The sequence below is a fragment of the Ornithodoros turicata genome, chromosome 1, assembly GCF_037126465.1.
Source record: "Ornithodoros turicata isolate Travis chromosome 1, ASM3712646v1, whole genome shotgun sequence".
NCBI classification, from domain to species: Eukaryota; Metazoa; Arthropoda; class Arachnida; order Ixodida; family Argasidae; genus Ornithodoros; species Ornithodoros turicata.
The window spans coordinates 31,560,341-31,583,891 of record NC_088201.1 but is presented as its reverse complement, the minus strand read 5'-3'; the positions used below and the strand labels follow the sequence as shown (position 1 = coordinate 31,583,891).

Here is a 23,551-nt window from a genome sequence, read left to right as displayed (position 1 = left end):
CTAGAGCAATGATGTGTCCATGGTAGTTTTATGTGCAGCGAGTATAATGCATACGATGCATTCCTTTTCAGGAAGACCCAAAGCTAACGAGAAAGAATTATATTCGTAAGCTCATCTTCAAGGTAGGTGAAAACGAATAGTACTTTTCTGGAACAGCTGTTTGCTACAGCTGGAAGTGTAGCCTTTGCATCATGTAGACGACTACTAAAGTAATGGCATAGCGATTGGCACGCCTCTCGCCATTCTTTCCCTCGGTAATTTTCGTAACGATGACAGACACATTGGTTGTCGATCACAAGTTATATTTTATTGTCAAAATTTAAACTGAATTTTTCATAACGCAAAGCATGTATACACAGAAGGGAAAGAGCGCAGACTAGCTGGTATACACGATGAATGGAAGAAAACCAGAGACACGTATACACTACGTGCAGCTTAGGCTTCTTTTTTCTCTACATAGGACATGTAACTTTCTCAAAGCTTATCAGAAGACGTAACACTCATTTCAGTAACTTTTTCTTTTTTGTGTGTGTGTGAAAGCAGGGACAATAAGTTTGCGATGAACATAAAAGTGCAATACAATAACTCATCTCTCTTTCCTTCGGTTTAAGTATGCGTACATGCTTCGAGCAGTGCCATAGCAAGCAAACAATTTTAAGCTTCATTTTCGTCCGCAATATTCCGTGTGCTTTTGCTCAGCATGGCGCTGGGGAACAACAACCATTCAGAAAAATATATTTGAGGTGCCGTCCAGAAGTAGATGTATCTTACGAATTATTCCATAATTAAATGTGGCAGTCTGGCAGATTTTGTGCTTTCATAAATTGCAAGAGCGTTGTGGGGTAGTTGTGGAGCAGTGTTGTGGTGGAATAAACTTCGTGCAAATTGTAATGTACTGGTATGAGTACAATCTTTTGCGCCTGAAGGTTTGGCATAATGGGATATTGGCGATTATGTAGACGCATTTCTCTCACTAATGAAATTTGTCGCGAGAAAAATATAGCGAGCGAGCTGTTATGAGCGTGGCAAGGTAGACATATCATTCAGTTTGAGGACAAACTTGAGATACAACTGCCATTGAGAACTGGTAAAATGTTTACATACATGCGTATGTGTCCTTTGGGGTAAGGATGACACAGAGGGAGGTGGGAAGGTCAACGGCTGGCACTTTGGTATGGAGGAAATTGCTACACCTTCCTGTATCACGTCTTGAATTATCGCTATTGTGATGTAAACAATAGGGAGTCTGAGAATAGATGACCTGAGTTTAATTTACCCAATGATAAAGGCGTACAGCCAACACTCTTAAAAATGAACTTTACCGCATAGCACGCTCCTAGCCAACCATCGTCAAGAAAGATATCGTTATCTGCCCTGATTTGTTGAAAACGGTATAGGCATACGCCTTTTTTGTGACACTTATGCTGTTCATAATTGTCACAAAAAAGGCGTACGCCTCCCGTTTTCAACAAATCAGGACAGATAACGATATCTTTCTTCACGATGGTTGGCTAGGAGTGTGCTATGCGGTGAAGTTCATTTCTAAGAGTGAACACAAACTACAAAACAAACTTCCGCAAAACGAACGATTTTTTTTCTATGCAAGAAAATGCAAAGAGTCCGTCATATCCACGAAAATTGAAATGAAAACAAAATGCAACAAAAAATTCAGAGTAAACCAATAAAAGCCAATTCACATCAAATGATATTCGAAAGAACCATTAAAACCAACACAATACAAAAGTATGCAACAGAATCCATGCAAACCACGACCTACTACTATCTATGTAGGTCGTGAGGTCGTGATGTAAATAAATAAGAATCAATTGTAAGCTAATCAATATTTAAGATAATCCAAAAGAATCCATTACAGATTTAACTAAAGCTCAACGATACCATCAAATACCCATAATCCTACAATGTAAGAAAATACCGTTGAAATCTTATCTATATGCAGAGAAGAACCCAGGAAATTTACAGAAGAAGCCAACAGGAACGAATCAAATGCCCCCGAAATAACTATACAGTGTAACGGCCATGGAAACCTAATTCAGAGTGGCAATCTGAATTTCAAAGGCCTTATAGCTTTATGGGGTCAACCACCGTCGGCAGCCCTGTAGGTCCGCCCATCGTAGAGAGAGTGCGCGTGAAAGAGTGTGGTGTGGGAGAAAGGGACGTGGAAAGGGCACGGATAGGCTAGAAAAGAGGAGCAGAAGAGCCGCCAGCAAGTGTTTACGCAGCGGCGTCGGAGAGAGGGGTGTGGCGTCAAATGTTCACACGGAAAAACATACAACACAGGCAGTCTTCAGCGATCATTGAAACCAATGGCCATTGAACATGCGTGTAGCGCCACCAAGCGTGTAACAAATCAACCTTGTCAGCCAGAATTGGATTCAATGCATTTGAGAAGTCGACGTTACACGCTTGGTGGCCATTGGCTTCAACGACTGCCCGTGTGACAGGGGTCTCTCCACACGCGGTAGTATGTAGTGTTCAGCCTTTATAATGCCACCGAAACGAGTGCGAGCGTTCGAAGGTCAGAGTGCAGACGAGCAGGAACGGGCACGACTTTTCCAAAAGAGCGGAGAGTTCTTCGCAGGAGCTTCAACCGGGAAATATGTTTCCAGGTCTTCGACTACATCACTGGTGGAAACTTGCTTGCCTTGGTCACGACTTGAGAACTTCTGGGGCATCACCGGTAAACCATCGGCATGAACCGTCATAACACAGTGCCCTTTGTCTACTGAGAATCTCAGGTCACAAGGTGCTCTGTAGCGTTCTACTTGATCCGTGCTTTCTCCAGAAAATCTTAGCCCCTACTGTGCCAGAATGGTTAAATTTCCCTTTGACATTCGATTTTTCGTCGTATCCACCGCACTGGTCCACCACACTCTTAGAAATGAACTTCACCGCATAGCACGCTCCTAGCCAACCATAACCTCGAATGATATCGTTATCAGCCCTGATTTATTGAAAATGGGAGGCGCGCGCCTTTTTGTGACACTTATGCTGTTCATAATTGTCACAAAAAAGGCGTACGCCTCCCTTTTTCAACAAATCAGAGCAGACGATGATATCATTCGAGATGATAGTTGGCTAGGCTATGCGGTGAAGTTCATTTTTAAGAGTACGTCGAGACTGGGAGGCACCCGGGTTCGAATCCCGGTGCCGGCTGTGCTGTCTGGGGTTTTACCTGGGTTTTCCTCAGACGTTTTCAGACATATGTCGGCACAGTTCCCTTAGAAGTCGGCCCAGGACGCACATTCCCCCAGGGCGTGAGTCGTGACGTTGCCCACATTCGTGAGGCCGACAACGGCAAGCCCTATCACCACCACCACCATCATTTTTAAGAGTGCAGAGCGAGAGTCAGCCCACACTTAGGGTGCGCGATCCTCATCTCGGGCATCGCAAAATTGTGCCGCAGTTTTTGGAAACACCCGGTGTTTGTAGTGTGTAAACTATGGTTAAACAGATTTTGTACTTGAAGCAGTATAGCAATTTCTTCCATTCTAAAGCGCATGGATCGGCTATCCGTCGGCCTTCTCACTTCCATTGCAGGCTAAGTATTTCCTCAAAGTACCTACAGTTTACATGTGTGTTATTCAGTAATGAACATTTCATGGGAAAAGGAAGTGAGAAGGTCGACCCATAGAAATTTCATGATGACCTTCCGGTACCGTGCTGGATCCATAGAGTGTGTCGAAGCCTGAAGGTTGGGTGGCCTACGGGTGTGTGCCCATCTGTCGAGCCCATCTGGCTCTTACAGGCCTTGATCGAGTACCGATCATTCCCGGAGGGAATGCTGTGAAATAAAATAAAAATTAAAACTTCTGGATCCTTGAGTTAACTGTGTCTCAAGTTTGTCATCACACAGTGCTCATCTTCACTCATTGTTGTATCACAATGTAAAACCTCGATTTGTTGTTAATCATCTGAAGTATCTACCATCGAACGTGGCACATCTACGTACATGACCAAAGCTGCGTGCATTGTGGGGAATTGAATTCAGTTTGGTTTTAGACACTAAAATAATTTGCGATTGACAACCAATGTACATGTCCTTAACTTGAGGATTGCCGATGGAACAAAAATAACGCGGACGAAAAAACGGTGCCCGTCGGCGGGTGCAACGGCTGTGGTGCCAAATCGACATGTCGTTATTTGAAGTACGTCGTTAGTCAAGAGGTGTCCATGCTATACTACTACTATGTGGTATAGGCACATTATAGTATGACACTTTTACATTAGGTGGACGTCGCATCCCTCACGCCCCTTGACCTTTTATATTTCGTATATGGCGTGAATCCACTTCTACGGCTGCCTCGGATGCTCAAAGTGAGTGGTCGGCTTTAGAAACGTATCCTGTAGGTCGCATCTGTTCGCAACTATGTTACAGGTTCAGACGTTTTGGGAGTTTTTTAACCGCATCGACGCTCTAGCCAAGTCTCCCTACATTATCCGGTACCGTATTCGACAAATGTTCACCTACAATGTCCCGTTTCATGTTCCAAGCCACCGGTACAATATCTCTAAATTTTTCACATTCAGAGTTCTTCGCACGCTTCTGTACATGATCTATCTCATACATCTGAATGCGTGCGCTTACTATGCCATCTCCAAGTACGAAGGCATTGGCTCCAACCCTTTTGTCTTCCAAGGAGGAAATAAGACCGCGTGAGTTTACCATTGTCAGCGTTAAGGACCGAATTGTAAGTCTTTCGTTTCCAGGTACGTGCGTTGTTTCTACTTTGCATTTAAGACGGCTACATCCATTGGCAAGAACGCCAAACCGAGCAACGAAGGAGAATATTTGTATATGACATTAAGCTGGCTATTGGGAGTGTTCCTGTTCGCCTTTCTCATCGGACAGATTCGTGACATTTTCGCTACGGCCACTCAAGGTCGCACCCAGTTCAGGCACACGGTCGACGCCTGCGTGCAGCAACTGAGGCGCCTCAACCTTCCTGAAGACCTTCAGAGAAGAGTGAGGCTGTGGTTGAACCACACATGGGAACAGAAGAAAACGTTGGGTATGCTTACCATCTGTTCTGCATTGTAGACTCATTTATGATATCAACACAGGGAAACTAAACTAAAGAGAAAATTGGCTCCCTCGCGTAATTGAATGAATGAATCCTTTTATTCACATTGTATGACTAAGCAAGACATTTGACAGGAGCATCTGACCACAAACAACTCTCATGCGATCTGTTTCGCTCAACATGGACGTATTTTTTCGTGAGAGCCGCCACTCACGGGAAGGAGCAAGAAGGAGAATCTCCTCATCAGCTTGACAGTCTCGCCTGCCAGCCTTCCTCTCTCACGTATTCTCTGCCTGGTGCCACGGGAACACCCTCGCGACGTCACAATATCGTCAGACTGGCGTTGCGCATGTCTCTCTGCGTGGGAATAGAACTCTACCCGAGAAACGTCATCGTGACGTTGGTAGACAGACTGAAACCGAAACAAATCGGAAGGGGAGGGCTGGGTTCCACGAATGGGCACTTGTTCGCTGCCTCCTATTGAAAGAAAAGTAGGACCGAAGGTCACGTCCCTTTCAGGGACCATCGTAATCCCCTCAAGACCGTGGCTTTCGAGCGCGACCTTATTTGCCTCTAGCTTCGAGCGTAGTTCAACTCTACCAAATTGGTGGCGCTGTCGAACACTATGACGTCATTTGTTTACAAACAGGGAGAGGTGTATTCGCAGCCGTGTGGATTTCAACCATTTATAATGCCATAAATAAATCATTCCGGTCAAGTCGGCGAAAAGTGAAGCAGGTATTCTGTAAATCAAGGAATGCACTACCCGCGGCAACAAAAATTTAGGACTTTATGTTTGGAGAGCGAACTATCCCTTTAAAGGGACGGTCGCATCCGTTCCAGTCGATTTAGAAACTATGGTGTCATTTTATTCCTCGTTGACCACGGTATCGAAAATCCCACGCGAAATAGTGGCGCAGTTCGACTGCTATTTGACGGAATACATGACAAGAGCAGACGCCGGATGTTGAGAGTATGCCGGAAGGTCCTCTCTGGGAAAAGGCGAAAATGCGAAAATGTCATTCCCTACACCACCAATCAGAGCACGGCCTTTAGAAAAGAGATGCCGCGGCGGTGTGGGCACCTGGACGCGCCTTTCTACTGAGCCAGGCCCTCTCACTCCTCCAATTAGCAGTGACGTCACGCTGATCACGCCGCTAAAACCTCCGCAGCTCCGGAAGCAGCGCTGATTTTGAAAATTCGTTTTCGTACTTTTTTTTTTTAGTATCCCCCACCCCTTTCGGACGAAAAAAATTAGCAAGCAGATTGTCGGCCGATACCTGGTATCTGTTTCATATGGCGCGTGGCCATTTTGTAGTAGATTTCTTTGTCAGATTCTGAGCACTTGTATTCGCTTGGACAAAATGTAGCAATCTCGCGTGTTCGCGTGGCGATTTCCTAGCGCTATCAGGAACCTGCCCGCTAGCACTTTTTTTTTTCGTGTACAGTCACGGTCACGTAGTAGAGTGTAACGACGACGGAACTGGAGCACGAGCGCCAGCGATGCCCCTGCAGTGGTTCTCAACTTATGTTATTCGAAGGAACCCGTGATCGTGCCAGCACGACCTCAAGGAACCTACTACATTGTTGCAACTGAGCAGAAGTGGGAGACGCGAACTAGATATTGTATAAGGTAGCCAATTTTTGTTCTGTATAACCGATTATTTAATCGTTTAATTATAATGTATTTAATTGATTTATTGTTTCGTCGGAAGATGTCGCTTGAGATTTGACGGATTGATTGGTTGGTTTTAAGAAAAAATATGCCGGATTCATTCAAATGTTTTGCAATACTTCCCCACAGATAATGGTTGCCACTGCTGCTTGTAAACCCAAAGTCCATGTAGGCAGGAGAGTAGCTCTCACCTTTCTCCCAAGTATAGCTCCGACTTTCCAAGTGCGTGTAAGGCTTTCGAAACACCAGAGAAAAGCAAAAGCGTGATGCGGAGAAATTGTCGGATTGAGTTGCCGGTTGAGCCAACCGATGAAGACAACAGCTCTACGCTTTTCATCACCGCCAGTCGCGGCAACCTGGTCCTGCGATCTCGGTATTAATCCCAATGCCAACGATCAAATGTCGAGCACGGTCCAATAACAAGGCTGTCCGAGAGCGAGCCTTGATAGGCGGTCAAGTTACATTCGTGGGTGCTGAACAGTATCCTGTTCGTGGAACCTCAGGACAAGGCTCGCGGAGCCCCTGTTGAGAAACACTGCCCTAGCGTGATCCAAGCGACTAAAACCGTTAGCTTCCGAGCACTCATGCTCGGGTGACAACTGTCACGTGACCTGGCGCGGGCAACAGGCTAGCAATTTCCGAGCACTAGGTCGTGTTGCCGCATTTTGACCACCCGAATTCGCCAATAGGTGGATTTCTGGATGCACCTGTGCACCTTCTCAGAGTTACGATTTTTCGAAGACAAACTCCGGGACACACGGTTCCTTGACACTGTGATGTTCTGCTCGTTTAACCGTCATAGAATATACTGAGGCTTGTCCAGCTCCAAGTTCTCGTGAAATTGCGTGGCATGATTGTGATGTGTCGCACGTGTGGAGGCTTCATCTCATAGGAGGCCTACCATCATGCACATTTGTGGAGCTCAATAGAGAGTCAACTAGAGAAACTGAGGACCGAAAGAGATTATTGTGTTGTTTGTTTGTTTGTTTGTAAGGAAAAAAAAACGAGGTGAAATTGAACTCGTCTCCCGACTTGTTCTGCTGCTCCTAACATAAATTCTCACCCCACCCCATCCCACCCCCACCCCCAAAAACTACTTCTCAGGTGCTCTACTCGCAAGTTCGCTATTCACTATTCACATGTTCGCTATTCAGAAGTCCGCTATCCACATGTTCACTAGAAGTCCACAATTATCCACTATTCACAATTATCCCAAGATCATGCACAGAGAATCCCAGAAGGTTGTATCCATCCCACAGCTCTGAAAAAATTTCACAAGGCAGCATCCCTCGTGTTCGGTGCCCAAAGTCCCAACACCTTCACTATATCGAAGACCCTGCATTGTGTTGTGTTGTGTGGCCAGACAGGCACTGTCCAATAAATGTGCCCAATACGGTTTGCAGACGAGAGCTCCATCCTCGACACACTGCCTAGGAAAATGAAGACGGATATTGCCATCAGTGTTCACTATAACACCCTGGCCAAGGTTCAATTTTTTCAGGTAGGCAAAAAGTGCGAACTTAAAGCTAACGAACGATTGTTGAACGTCTGAATACCTGTATGCCTCACCACCATCATTTTCATGAGATAATGATAATTTGTGGCTTACGTCGCAAGACAACTATATGATCACTTCCATGTGCGCTCACACGATTTTGCACTGCTTATGTACACTTCTGGGATCCATGTTGGGGTGAGGTATCGAACAGAGACGAAAATAAGTGCAAGTTCACCTTTTGCTCGGGATACGTTCCAGTGTGCATTAGCGTAATGACCTGATATTAATAATACTAACCAATGACCAAGTACTTTTGTGTTTAAGTGTAACGAAGTGTGTTTAAGAAAAATACTGTTAAAGTCAACCCAACGTCATCTCATATACATAGCTCCATCGCTTTAACGTGATCATGAGGAAGGAAAAGTAAACAATGAGAAAATTATATTGAAAAAGGAGTTCAGTCGGGTGTCAGCGCGCCATACTTTCTGCAGTCGTGCCGAAGCAACTTACGCGAGAGGGGGTGGTAAAGACTGCGCTTCACACCATTATTTTGCTTTTGTTGCAGTCACCTGAGTATGTAACCTGTTGCTAACTCCCCAAGAGCGGCTGATATGATCTTTTAATATTACTTTTAAGGTGCATCATACCTTACCTAGGCAGACGTACTACTCCAGACACAGTAATACTTAGGGCTGTATTCTTAAACGGTCCTTGACTCGACTCTCAACTCGAGATGCTCATTGAGATCGGTTTTGTGCTTCAAAAATCGACTTTGACCGCGAGCGGAGGAGGTCCTTCGGGCTTTCTTCGAGTACGACGCAGTAGCGTCGGTGTTTCCTTGAAGCCCAATGGCTCCTCAAGTGGAGGAGAGTTTCTTTCTCCCAATCACTGGGGTCGAGGTGTCCTCTCTTTGCGCGTATTCTTGTTCCGCCCTCAGGAATCTCCAGAGGCCTGTGCACTTCAAGGGGCCCTCTCATTCTGCCGTATTCTCCTTCCGCCCTCAGGGATGACGAGGGCATAGTGTCCTTCGAGGTATCCTCTCTTTGCGCCGTATTCTTATTTTGCGCTCGGGGATCTCCAGAGTCTAGTTCGCTTCCAGCAGCCCTCTCATTCCGACGTATTCTCGTTCGTTCCGCCCTCGTGGATCACTACTGCGCTTCGAGGTGTACACTCTTTGCACCGTATTCTCGTTCCGCTCACAGGGATCTCCATAGCCTAGTGCGCTCCGAGGGGACCTATCATTCCGCCGTATTCTCCTCCCTCTCCCGGGAATCACTAAAGCGTAGTGCGCTCGATGGGGCCCTCTCATAGGACACTTCGAAGCGCACTAGGTTCTGGTTATCCCCGAGGGCGGAAGAAGAATACTGGGCAAAAAGAGGGCCCCTGGGAGCGCACTAGGCTCTAGTGATCCCCGAGGGCGACACGAGAATATTGCGGAATGAGAGGGCCCCTCAGTGCGCATTAGTGATCTTTAGGCTTTAGGCTTTAGTGATCCCTGAGGGCGAAACGAGAATACTGCGGAATGAGAGGGCCCCTCAGGGCGCACTAGGCTTTAGTGATCCCCGAAGAGGGAAGGAGAATACGGTGGCATCAGAGGTTCCCTCGAAGCGAACTAGGCTCTAGTAATCCCCGGGGGCGAAACGAGAACACGGCGTAAAGAGAGGACACCTCGAAGTACACTAGGCTCTAGTGTCCGCCAGGGTGGAAGTAGAATACGGTGGAATGAGAGGGCCTTTCGGAGCGCACTAGGCTCTAGTGATTCCCAAGGGAGTTGGGAATGCGCTTCGAGGGTCCCCTCTTTGCGACGTACAGTCCTTCCGCCCATGAGGGTCACTAGAGCCTAGTGCGCTTCGAGGTGTCCTATCTTTGTGCCGTATTCTCGTTTGCCCTCGGGGATCACTAGTGCGTACTGCGCTTCGATGTGCCCTCTCTTTGCGCCCTATTCTCCCTCCGTCCTCAGCGATCACCACAGCCTAGTGCGCTTTGGGGTGTCTTTGCACCGTATTCTCGTTCCACCCTCAGGGATCACTAGAGCCTACTACCCTTCGAGGGGCCCTCTCTTCGCGCCGTATTCTCGTTCCACCCTTGAGGGTCACTAGAGCCTACTGCCTTTGAGGTGTCCTCCCTTTGCGCCGTATTCTCGTTCCACCCTCGGGAACCTCCAAAGCTTAGTGCGCTTCAAGGGGCCCTCTCATTCCATCATATTCTCATTCCGCCCTCGGTGATCACCAGAGCCTAGTGCGCTTCGAGTGGTCCTCCCATTCTGCCGTATTCTCATTCCGCCCTTGGGGATCACTAGTGCCTCCTGCGCTTCGAGGGTCCTCTCCTTGCGCCGTATTCTCGTTCCGCCCTCAGGGATCTTCAGAGCAAAATGCTCCTCGAGGAGTCCTCTCTTTGCGCCGTATTCTGCTTCCGTCCTCGGCGTTCACCACAGCCTAGTGCGGTTCGAGGTGTCCTCCCTTAGCGCCGTATTCTCGTTCCGCCCTCGGGAATTTCCACAGCTTAGTGCGCTTCAAGGGGCCTGCTCATTCCGCGATATTGTCATTCTGCCCTCGGAGATCTCCAGAGCCCAGTGTGCTTCGAGGTGTCCTCTCTTTGCGCCGTATTCTGCTTCAGCCTTCGGCGATCACCAGGGCCTAGTGCGCTTCGAGTGGTCCTCTTTTTGCGCCATATTCTCGTTATGGCCTCGGGGATCACTAGAGCCTAGTGCACTTCGAGGTGCTCTCTCTTTGCACCATATTCTCCTTCCGTCCTCAGCGATCACCATAGCCTAGTGCGCTTCGGGGTGTCCTATCTTTCCGCCGTATTCTGGTTCCGCCCTCGGGGATCACTAGTGCCTACTGTGCTTCGAGGTGCCCTCTCTTTGCGCAGTATTTTCCTTCCGTCCTCGGCGACCACCACAGCCTAGTGCGCTTCGGGGTGTCCTATCTTTGCACCGTATTCTGGTTCCGCCCCCGGGGATCACTAGTGCCTACTGCGCTTCGAGGTGCCCTCTCTTTGCGCTGTATTCTCCTTCCGTCCTCGGCGACCACCACAGCCTAGTGCGCTTCGGGGTCTCCTATCTTTGCGCCGTATTCTCGTTCCGCACTTGAGGATCACTAGAGCCTACTGCGCTTCGAGGTGTCCTCTCTTTGCGCCGTATTCTCGTTCTGCCCTCGAGGATCACTAGTGCCCACTGCGCTTCGAGGGGTCCTCTCTTTGCGCCGTATTCTCGGTCCGCCCTCGGAAATCTCCACAGCTTAGTGCACTTCAAGGGACCCTCCCATTCCGCCGTATTCTCATTCCGCCCTCGGGGATCACTAGTGAATCCTGCGCTTCGAGGGGTCCTCTCTTTGCGCCGTATTCTCGTTCCAGCCTCGGGTATCTCCAGAGCAAAGTGCTCTCTGAGGAGTCCTCTCTTTACGCTGTATTCTCCTTCTGTCCTCGGCGTTCACCACAGCCTAGTGCGGATCTAGGAATCCTCTCTTTGCACCGTATGCTCGTTCTCGCCTCGGCGATCACTACAGCCTAGTGCGGTTGGAGGTGTCCTCCCTTAGCGCCGTATTCTCGTTCCGCCCTCGGGAATTTCCACAGCTTAGTGCGCTTCAAGGGGCCTGCTCATTCCGCGATATTGTCATTCTGCCCTCGGAGATCTCCAGAGCCCAGTGTGCTTCGAGGTGTCCTCTCTTTGCGCCGTATTCTGCTTCAGCCTTCGGCGATCACCAGGGCCTAGTGCGCTTCGAGTGGTCCTCTTTTTGCGCCATATTCTCGTTATGGCCTCGGGGATCACTAGAGCCTAGTGCACTTCGAGGTGCTCTCTCTTTGCACCATATTCTCCTTCCGTCCTCAGCGATCACCATAGCCTGGTGCGCTTCGGGGTGTCCTATCTTTGCGCCGTATTCTGGTTCCGCCCTCGGGGATCACTAGAGCCTACTGCCTTCGAGGTGTCATCTCTTTTCGCCATATTCTCGTTCCGCCCTCGAGGATCACTAGTGCCCACTGTGCTTCGAGGTGTTCTCCCTTTGCGCCGTATTCTCGTTCCACCCTCGGGAATCTCCAAAGCTTAGTGCGCTTCAAGGGGCCCTCTCATTCCATCATATTCTCATTCCGCCCTCGGTGATCACCAGAGCCTAGTGCGCTTTGAGTGGTCCTCCCATTCTGCCGTATTCTCAATCCGCCCTTGGGGATCACTAGTGCCTCCTGCGCTTCGAGGGTCCTCTCCTTGCGTCTATTCTCGTTCCGCCCTCAGGGATCTTCAGAGCAAAATGCTCCTCGAGGAGTCCTCTCTTTGCGCCGTATTCTGCTTCCGTCCTCGGCGTTCACCACAGCCTAGTGCGGTTCGAGGTGTCCTCCCTTACGCCGTATTCCCGTTCCGCCCTCGGGGATCTCCACAGCTTAGTGCGCTTCAAGGGGCCTTCTCATTCCGCCATATTGTCATTCTGCCCTCGGAGATCTCCAGAGCCCAGTGCGCTTCGAGGTGTCCTCTCTTTGCGCCGTATTCTGCTTCAGCCTTCGGCGATCACCAGGGCCTAGTGCGCTTCGAGTGGTCCTCTTTTTGCGCCATATTCTCGTTAAGGCGTCGGGGATCACTAGAGCCTAGTGCACTTCGAGGTGCTCTCTCTTTCCACCATATTCTCCTTCCGTCCTCAGCGATCACCACAGCCTAGTGAGCTTCGGGGTGTCCTATCTTTGCGCCGTATTCTGGTTCCGCCCTCGGGGATCACTAGTGCCTACTGCGCTTCGAGGTGCCCTCTCTTTTCGCAGTATTTTCCTTCCGTCCTCGGCGACCACCACAGCCTAGTGCGCTTCGGGGTGTCCTATCTTTGCGCCGTATTCTCGTTCCACACTTGAGGATCACTAGAGCCTACTGCGCTTCGAGGTGTCCTCTCTTTGCGCTGTATTCTCGTTCTGCCCTCGAGGATCACTAGTGCCCGCTGGGCTTCGAGGGGTCCTCTCTTTGTGACGTATTCTCATTCCGCCCTCGGAAATCTCCACAGCTTAGTGCACTTCAAGGGGCCCGCCCATTCCACCGTATTCTCATTCCGCCCTCGAGGATCACTAGTGCCTCCTGCGCTTCGAGGGGTCCTCTCTTTGCGCCGTATTCTCGTTCCGCCCTCGGAAAGCTCCACAGCTTAGTGCACTTCAAGGGACCCTCCCATTCCGCCGTATTCTCATTCCGCCCTCGGGGATCACTAGTGAATCCTGCGCTTCGAGGGGTCCTCTCTTTGCGCCGTATTCTCGTTCCAGCCTCGGGGATCTCCAAAGAAAAGTGCTCTTTGAGGAGTCCTCTCTTTACGCTGTATTCTTCTTCCGTCCTCGGCGTTCACCACAGCCTAGTGCGGATATAGGAATCCTCTCTTTGCACCGTATGCTCGTTCTCGCATCAGCGATCACCACAGCCTAGTGGCTTCGAGGTGTCCAATCTTTGCGCTGTATTCTCGTTCCGCCGTCGGGAATCACTAGTACCTACTGCGCTTCGAAGTGTCATCCCTTTGCTCCGTATTTTCGTTCCGCCTTCAGGAATCTCCACAGCTTAGTGCACTTCAATGGGCCCCCTTCTTCCGCCGTATTCTCATTCCACCCTCGCGGATTACCACAGCCTAGTGCGCTTCGAGGTGTCCTATCTTTGCGCCGTATTCTGCTTCAGCCTTCGGCGATCACCAGAGCCTAGTGCGCTTCGAGTGGTCCTCTCTTTGCGCCATATTCTCGTTATGGCCTCGGGGATCACTAGCGCCTAGTGCGCTTCGAGGTGCCCTCCCTTTGCGCCATATTCTCGTTCCACCCTTGAGTGTCACTAGAGCCTACTGCCTTCGAGGTGTCCTCCCTTAGCACCGTATTCTCGTTCCGCCCTCGGGAATCTCCACAGCTTAGTGCGCTTCAAGGGGCCTTCTCATTCCGCCATATTGTCATTCTGCCCTCGGAGATCTCCAGAGCCCTGTGCGCTTCGAGGTGTTCTCTCTTTGTGCCGTATTCTGCTTCAGCCTTCGGCGATCACCAGGGCCTAGTGTGCTTCGAGTGGTCCTCTTTTTGCGCCATATTCTCGTTATGGCCTCGGGGATCACTAGAGCCTAGTGCACTTCGAGGTGCCCTCTCTTTGCGCTGTATTCTCCTTCCGTCCTCGGCGACCACCACAGCCTAGTGCGCTTTGGGGTGTCCTATCTTTGCGCCGTATTCTCGTTCCACACTTGAGGATCACTAGAGCCTACTGCACTTCGAGGTGTCCTCTCTCTGCGCCGTATTTTCGTTCTGCCCTCGAGGATCACTAGTGCCCACTGGGCTTCGAGGGGTCCTCTCTTTGCGACGTATTCTCATTCCGCCCTCGGAAATCTCCACAGCTTAGTGCACTTCAAGGGACCCTCCCATTCCGCCGTATTCTCATTCCACCCTCGGGGATCACTAGTGAATCCTGCGCTTCGAGGGGTCCTCTCTTTGCGCCGTATTCTCGTTCCAGCCTCGGGGATCTCCAGAGCAAAGTGCTGTTTGAGGAGTCCTCTCTTTACGCTGTATTCTCCTTCCGTCCTCGGCGTTCACCACAGCCTAGTGCGGATCTAGGACTCCTCTCTTTGCACCGTATGCTCGTTTTCGCCTCGGCGATCACCACAGCCTAGTGGCTTCAAGGTGTCCAATCTTTGCGCCGTATTCCCGTTCCGCCCTCGGGAATCACTAGTACCTACTGCGCTTCGAAGTGTCCTCCCTTTGCTCCGTATTTTCGTTCCGCCCTCGGGAATCTCCACAGCTTAGTGCACTTCAATGGGCCCCCTTCTTCCGCCGTATTCTCATTCCACCCTCGCGGATCTCCAGAGCAAAGTGCTCTTCGAGGTGTCCTCTCTTTACGCCGTATTCTTCTTTCGTCCTCGGCGATTACCACAGCCTAGTGCGCTTCGAGGTGTCCTATCTTTGCGCCGTATTCTCGTTCCACCCTTGAGGGTCACTAGAGCCTACTGCCTTCGAGGTGTCATCTCTTTTCGCCGTATTCTCGTTCCGCCCTCGAGGATCACTAGTGCCCACTGTGCTTCGAGGTGTCCTCCCTTTGCGCCGTATTCTCGTTCCACCCTCGGGAATCTCCAAAGCTTAGTGCGCTTCAAGGGGCCCTCTCATTCCATCATATTCTCATTCCGCCCTCGGTGATCACCAGGCCTAGTGCGCTTCGAGTGGTCCTCCCATTCTGCCGTATTCTCATTCCGCCCTTGGGGATCACTAGTGCCTCCTGCGCTTCGAGGGTCCTCTCCTTGCGCCGTATTCTCGTTCCGCCCTCAGGGATCTTCAGAGCAAAATGCTCCTCGAAGAGTCCTCTCTTTGCGCCGTATTCTGCTTCCGTCCTCGGCGTTCACCACAGCCTAGTGCGGTTCGAGGTGTCCTCCCTTACGCCGTATTCCCGTTCCGCCCTCGGTAATCTCCACAGCTTAGTGCGCTTCAAGGGGCCCTCTCATTCCGCCATATTGTCATTCCGCCCTCAGAGATCTCCAGAGCCCATTGCGCTTCGAGGTGTCCTCTCTTTGCGCCGTATTCTGCTTCAGCCTTCAGCGATCACCAGAGCCTAGTGCGCTTCGAGTGGTCCTCTCTTTGCGCCATATTCTCGTTATGGCCCCGGGGATCACTAGCCTCTAGTGCGCTTCGAAGTGCCCTCTCTTTGCGCCATATTCTCCTTCCGCCCGCGGCGATCACCACAGCCTAGTGCGCTACGAGGAGTCCTCTCTTTGCGCCATATGCTCGTTTCGACCTCGGGGATCACTAGAGCCTAGTGCGCTTCAGGTGCCCTCTCATTGAGCCGTATCCTTGCTCCGCCCTCGGGGATCATCAGAGCCCAGTGCGCTTTGAGGGGGTCCTCTCTTTATGCCGTATTCTCTTTCAGCCCCCGGAAATCACTAGAGCCTAGCGCGCTTCCAGGTGTCCTATCTTTGCGCTTCTGCTATCTTTTTCCTCTCATTGCGCCTATTCTCGTTATTCATTCGGGGATGCTAACACCCTAGTGCGCTTTGAGGAGTTCTCATTTTGCGCCGTCTTCTCGTTCCGCCCTCGGGAATCACTAGAGCCTAGTGCGCTTCGTGGGGTCCCCTTTTTAGAGCGCAGCTCTTAGGCGCCCGTTCCTGGGTTGAGCGGTGTCGGCGTTGTAACCGGCAGAGCGAACGAGGAGCGAAGCAAAGGATGAAAGTACGGGAAAGCGTGAGGAGGAAAGCAATGGGGGAACATATGGCGAGAGCGAAGAGGGCGCAGGGGGAGGACGAAGAAGGAGGGCACGGCGAAAGCGAAGAGGGGGCGAGGAGGAAAGTGAAGGTGGAGGGTGCTACAAGAGCAGTCGAATGGGCCATGCTCGGTCTGCGGCTTCTGCCTATATAAGCGCAATAAACCACGCTCATGACCATCAAGAACTGGAATAGGAGTGCTATCTGAAGAAAGCACTATATGTTGAAAATAAAAACAGTGGTGTATAACTCAACCTCAACAGCTGCGCACAAATTTCGCATTACCGACTATCGTAACCGTCCAGAGATTTTTTCGTCGTACCCTCGTTTCGCCCTCGGGGACCGCACCAAAGAAGTGCAGCAGTCAGTCACCCGTTCCCTTGTGGGCGGAAGTGTGAAACCAATTCACATCCACCATCGCATGAAAACACGGTATGGTAGTGTCTGCATATCACAGCAGCAAGTGTATGGACGCGTATGTTCGCAGGAGACAACACAAATGCGTTGGGCTCGCCACGACCTGATAGCCCGCACGCTGCTGTAACGGCCGAAGCTGTCGAAACCCCCTTTTTGGAATCACCAGGGTACAGTGAGACTCGTGCGCATGATGTCACGCGCAGCGTTTGAGCGCCTTTGGGCCACGTGACATGGGAAAACATGGGGATGCGTCACAGGCGTCATAGTGCGGGCCGAATGCGGCAGCGCAGCGTGTGTTTTTACAATTCCCTCTCGTAATTGCACGCATACCCCAACAAGTCACGGCATGCCCTCCTACTGTGACTCCGGTGCGGCAATATGTTTTCCAATGTGACGTGACCAAACGGGACGTCACTGCACAAGCCTCATTATTGAACATTAAATGTCTAGAGGACAAACGGTGAATAACGAAACATATTGTGATCGTTCGGTGACACAATTGAAACCCGTCATCAGAACAAAACGTTGTGGACCGCTCGAAAAGAGTTTACTGCACCAACATAACAAAGCCCGGCCGCATGTGTCACGTATGACTATACTTCAACCATCCGTGATCTCCGACTTAAGTGTCCTCCACATCCGCCATATTCGCCTGACGGGGCATCGACAGACTACCTTATATCCGCTTGGCTTGGCGGCCGGAAGTTTGGTTTCGACGGAGACGTCAAGCAAGCGATGCATGAATGGCTGCACACCCGACCCAAAGACTTCTCTCCCGAATACAGGCGCTTCCCAAACGATTGCGCACCTGCATTTAAAAGCTGGGAGACTATGTAGAAAAATGATATCCTGTTTTCTAGAATATCAGGTTTGATTAACTGTCAGTAAAAAGTTTAAGGTTGCTTATTGAACCACCCTCATAAATTCAAAAAAAATTTGAAGCTATTCCCTGCTTATGGTGGGTGACACCTGACGAGTGTTGTGTTCTATGCTCTAGGACTGTGAGAGATCGATGCTGCGAGATCTTGTGCTCAAGTTGAAATCTATTCTGTTCCTCCCAGGAGACTACATATGCAGAAAGGTACGATTCACTACTTTTTTGGCGCTGAGAATAGCTTTCTCTAATATTAACATAATGACTATCCAGGGCGAGATTGGAACAGAAATGTACATTGTCAACAAGGGCCTTATAAACGTTATGGGTGGAGAGAACAATGGCGTTGTGTTGGCAACACTGAAAGAAGGTAGTGTCTTCGGTGAAGTCAGGTGAGCGGATGTTTCCTTTCCTATAAGGGTAGTCATTCATCGTGCGGAAAGTGTAGAGGTCGTTTAACGATTACCGAAACGATTTTTTCCCCATCGAGTTTTCCTGCCTTGGGTGTAGTTCCGTAGACGGGCTTATGGCTTTTTCTAATTAGCCGGAGTGTTCAGAAGAGAAATAATGCACTAAAGTGAGAGAAGACCATATAGCGAATATAAAAAAACAAGAATTACAAGAATTTGTGGTCTAGAAGTTATTTTATATGCATCTGAACAACCCCATCTGATGCACTTGTAGCGCTGGAGAAACACGGGGGTGCTAAGCCTAACGGATTCGAAACTTGTCATCTTGCAAAAAAGTAGGGGGCTAAATCACCTCACTTTAGTGAGGTTAGGTAAAGTTAGGTTCAAGAGATTGGGGGAGGGTCTGGGGGCTCCCCCCCCCCCAGGCACGCACTAGGCGGTACGGGCGTCGAGACTGTGCCTCGGGTTAGGTCAGAAAGTCCAAGATGGCGGATTGCCTCGAAGAAACGAGCGATAAAATTTAATTTTTGTAAATTTGGTACGTTATACGACGTTGATTTTTGTTTCATTTTATCCGTAATTTTCTCATCTTTCTAGTAAAATCATCCGTTATTTGATGTCTACTTCCGTTTGTTTAAAGCTCAGCTCCGCCGATTTTCGACCGCGACAGAATGGAGCCATGCTTGGGCTGTGCGTTCGTTTCCGCACAGGCAGCATACATGTGAAAAATTTTCACCCATTTGTTTGTAGTTTTTAAGTAAACAATTTTTTAAATTTCCCTGGCACGGCGGTCCTGTGGTCGGCATACCCTGACCAATCCCGGCTTCGTCCTGGCTTAGCCGCGCTCGTGGCTTGGCTAACGCCAAATCGTCGATGCGATGGCGGAGATCTATGGGCGAAAGTGAATGTTTTGGGTGTGTTCCGTGATAATTGCTGTCGTTAATAGCCTCAAAGATAGTTTTGCCGGTCTTCTTTAACAAGCCTTACAGGATGGCCTCGTTGTGCAACGACGGCCGTCGTGAGCGGACATTCTGTGCCCGCACTGTGCTTCATGCTACCAACAAGACCTAACACCTAACGTGTGACGTACTCGTAGGAATTCTCAATAGCTTTGGCAGCGCACTATGCGCGTGCAGAAAGCACCACCAAAGCTATTGAGAACGAGAACGAGTACGTGCTCGAAGACGAAGTATTTCTTATAAGAAACGTGATAAAACGGTGCGGTGGTCCCCGAGAGCTCGTGACAGCTATTTCAGCACGATACAGCGGCCATGACGGAGTGTAAACACAAACTGGTTGCCAGGCAGAGCTGGCTAGGTGTGGCTATCCAATCCGCGCAGTTCCAGGTATGACGTCACAAGTGGAACCGCCGCCCGGTAGTTTTTCTCAAATTTCTCACGAAGGAGTATGGAAATTTGGAAACCAATGTGCGTTTATGAATGAAGTTGGGACCACGGTTCTGAATATCACAACGTCTTCATACTTTCGGAACAGCAGCGGAGCTGCACTTTAAAAAAGCCATAAGCCCGGCTACGGAACTACATCCCCTGCCTTCACAATAAAGGCAGTTCAACTGCACATATTTGTTACCCTTAAAAAAGGAGGAAAGTAAAATAAGAAGTGAGTGTGACGTCATTCTGCGCGATTCCGAAAGTTTGGGTGAGGGGAGAGTACTGGGACAAACAATTCTCCTCTCCCAGCTCGCCGCAGCTCGCAGAGGAGCTCAGTCGTTAATTGAAGCGTAATTGTTTCTTCCAAAAGTTCACAGCGTGCAGCGACACTGCTACGAAATTTATCGCACCACTCGTTCGTCGCTAGTATCTCGTATCTATGCCGGTCTACGCAATCTACGCAGGCAGCTGAATTGTTTGTCCCATAGTTATGGCGACGTCTCACCGCAGATTGGTCGGCTCCGGTCACCTGGTGTATATGACGTGCTCATGACGTGCACTATATGTCGTCATTTCGACTACACTTGCGTGATTCGGAAACAAACGGCGGTGTTCCCTCATCAGTTTTTCCTTTCCTCCATGCCCACAATTTTCCACGTGCGCCATGCAAGAGCAATAAAGCAAAGCGCGTGCAGAATTTATAGGCTCAGTTCCTCTCTTTCACCGCTGCAGCTCGTGACTGTGTCGTTGACAGTGACATCAAAAGCTTTACCAATCGCTATCGCGGATGTCTTCGCTTCTGACATGCATTCGCATGTGGACTACCGTCTGCGTACAGCTTTCACTTTGTGGAAGAAACTGTGGCTATGAGCGACGTACAGACAGCGTGGACAGGTGGAGAGAGGGGAAACAGGAAGGCGTGGGAGACAGGGAAGTTAGAATGCGTCCTGGGCAGACTTCAGGAGGAGCTGTGAAGGGTCAGGTGTGATCCGTCAGGAAGGTCTGCCGGAAAACCTAGGGATACCACAGACAGCACAGCCAGTGGTAGGATATGAACCCACCACGTTTAAAAAAAAAATCCCATCCGCACACGACCCCAATAGAGAAGGAACACAGGCGCGATCTGAGAGTTTCCTCAAGGCTGTCCCTGATGGGTTATGCAGGTTGTTTGGATTTAATCAACATGGATTTTATCCGGTGGATTTTTTGGGATTCTGTCCACACAATTTAATCCGGATTTTTTAGAGATTTTGTCCAGATGTGGCGTGAAAGGCAATCTAAATTCAACGTCACACGGAAAACTCCCGCTTTTATTTTATTGTAGTGTTGGCTGTTTACAAAAGCCTAGGTACGCGCAACACTATCCTCTAACGTTCTTTAACTTTGAAACTTTTTACTTGACTTTTTTAACTTTTCCGATTTAACTTTTTCCCATTTTCTTCTACTTCTGCCCATTCAGGGAGAGGCTTTCTTCTGCTTTCTGGAGGCATTGTAACTGAAGTACGACAGCAAATACAGACGTATAGCGGCTACACCATTCACCCCGCGTGCATGGGACTCCACTTTTCGGAAAACAATGAAAACTCATTCAATGTTACTGGGACAGGCTGTTCCATAAACCGAAACTATGAGAGGTCATCCGAAATCAAGAAAAACAGCAAAACACATTTGTTTTTACTCTGTGTCACATCTCTGGGCTTGTCTATCTTCTCCAAAAATATCCGGGGTTTATCCAAAAAAGACCATTGGAGAGGATCTTTTTTAAAAATATCCAGATGTTTTTCAACCCTGTTTATGCGCCTGTAAGTTATGTCGTACCCGCTGTCCGCGTTATTAGTACGTAACGAAACAAAAAGCAACTTGGACGACTCATTAAATATTTTCTATTCCTCTTTTTGGAGTCTTACCCGCGTCCAACCCGCCGCCCGTGCTGGTGTGAAAAATGACACCCACTTCCGGCACCATCAGCACAATATCGGAAAGTGCGGGTGCCCGCGGCGGTACGCAGGACTCTACTACTGATGTATGCTGAGATGACGACCAATAAGTAACAATAAATTCGTGAGGGGAACAATCAAACTTGCATTCTTCTTTTTGCAGTCTTTTAGGTTTACCAGGGTATAATCGAAGGACAGCAGATGTGCTCTCCGTTGGATTCTCTAATCTCTTTGTGTTGAGCAAGGACGACCTGAATGATGTCCTGCGCTATTATCCTGACGTCGAAGCCATGTTGCGGAAGAAAGCAAAGTGAGTGATCGGTCCTGTGACCCAGAAACGCCCAATCAAACTTATACACATAGATAGAATGTGATCCTATTTTCCTGGACAGAAATCAGATGAAACGAAACCAAGCATCTAACGAAAGGAGGATCGAAGAAAACAGCAAGTTACACGTAGAGCCCATCATACGAACGCCGTTACCTCGGCCTAAAACTCCTAAGCTGGTACAGACGGTTATCCAGGTAGGTTCCCTTTAAAAGCATGGACTGTGGCTTCAAGCAGAATAAGCGCAGGGAGGAACAAAATGGCGCCTATGTTCTTCCCTCCGTCTTGTGTCCTGTTTCCTCTGCGCTTATATTCTCATTTACTTCTCACGACCGCCTCCAGTTGTATATACTCAATAGAGGGAAGTACGGTCAAAGATCCGCTCTGTGCCCAACAGTGCCCAATACCAACCCTTACCAACAAAAATAAATAATTTTTATTTTTGTTGGTTGGTTGGTCGGAAGAGCATATTATGTGAGGGAGCGCGGTGTTTCGTGACGTTCTTTCAGAACTGGCGAAAGGCTGGGCATATAGGACGGGGCGGGGATCAATCTCGGAAAACTGCGGATGACAGACCGCCCTCTCGACGTCACATTTTTCTCCCGCGCGCATCCTGCTCCGTGGGAAAGTTTACTTGCGTGGATCTCGTTCCTTTCAGATGCCTACAATAAACCGTACCGCTCGAACTGCGGGAAAATAATGCACGGACCTGATACAGTTCGAAATACAATACCGTTTGCAACAGAAATCAACGAATCGATGCTTGGAGAGCGAACTATCCCTTTCATACTCGACGATCAATATTCGTAGCTAATTAATGGGGCACACACACTTTTTTTTTTTTTCATCTTGCACCACGTGCATGTCCCTAAAACTGTGCAACTAAACGAACGTCGTCTTCTGTAGTTGACGACGACATCAACAAGAAAAGTTGAGTTCATTGTTCATTATGAAAAGTGCTCTCGTTTATCCCTCTATTAGTGCCCTGAATGCCGTCTGATTTATCCACTCATCTAAGGTGCTGAGACCAGAGTCAAAGAACGCTCTGCGACTAGCCGGCAAAAATCATATGTATCGAAGTGAAAGCAGATGCCAGACATCGAGTGAAGAAAGAGCTACCTTGCCCTCTCCCGACCGGCTCAGCAAACCAACGTCTGTTACAATTGAAGACGAGTCAGGCACATCCAGGGAATTCCAGACGTACCATGATATCACTCAGAATGCCCTAACACTGCGTGCTTGTTCAGCCCTTTACAAGAGAAACCACGTGGTGCAGCCCCCACGGTGCAAGAGTTCTCCCGGGGACTACAGGACGCAAGGTAGGAATTGAAACCATTTCTCGCTCACTGTATCCAGCTTGGAACGGACTGGAAGATATTGCTTATTCACTGTCATTCGAATCACCCGACGTGCAATTATCTGTCATGATATAAGGCGTTTTGATTTAGAACCTCTATTTTTCCTTGCTTTCTTTGTGGATCCCGTACTCCACCGCGGTCCCAGACCAGGAAGGAGTGTCTATAGAGGTCTTTCATGGTACAAGACGCGCTCTTTCTCTGCTTCTCTCTTTGGCGACAACAGTGCCTTGGTGGTGCCTAAGTGATAGTTATGTACTTCAGTAAGGTAGTTCTTGCCTGGTGATTGCGACTCGCTTCAGTTGACTTTGATGGCATTCATGTCGAGGACCCAGACTAGAGCGAGCACCATTCTGGAACAGCGAAAGCTTATGCCACAGTTGCTATTTCAACGTTAGAAGAACGCAAACTGTCCAACTTCCCAAAGCACAAAAGCGATCCTGTGAAGTATAGTCGAGATGA

General features: G+C 49.3%; 1 protein-coding gene across 1 annotated transcript in view; it reads left to right on the top strand.

The window, feature by feature from the left end:
• LOC135377883 (cyclic nucleotide-gated cation channel beta-3-like) overlaps nt 1–23,551 on the top strand; it is a 72,154-nt gene that overhangs the window by 44,536 nt on the left and 4,067 nt on the right. Inside the window, exons 8-18 of the mRNA XM_064610616.1 lie at nt 72–122; nt 4,249–4,335; nt 4,397–4,461; nt 4,549–4,674; nt 4,729–5,030; nt 8,121–8,218; nt 17,792–17,875; nt 17,942–18,060; nt 21,570–21,716; nt 21,799–21,931; nt 22,753–23,053. Coding sequence (XP_064466686.1) covers nt 72–122; nt 4,249–4,335; nt 4,397–4,461; nt 4,549–4,674; nt 4,729–5,030; nt 8,121–8,218; nt 17,792–17,875; nt 17,942–18,060; nt 21,570–21,716; nt 21,799–21,931; nt 22,753–23,053 — 1,513 coding nt within the window. The remainder of the gene's footprint in view (nt 1–71; nt 123–4,248; nt 4,336–4,396; nt 4,462–4,548; nt 4,675–4,728; nt 5,031–8,120; nt 8,219–17,791; nt 17,876–17,941; nt 18,061–21,569; nt 21,717–21,798; nt 21,932–22,752; nt 23,054–23,551) is intronic.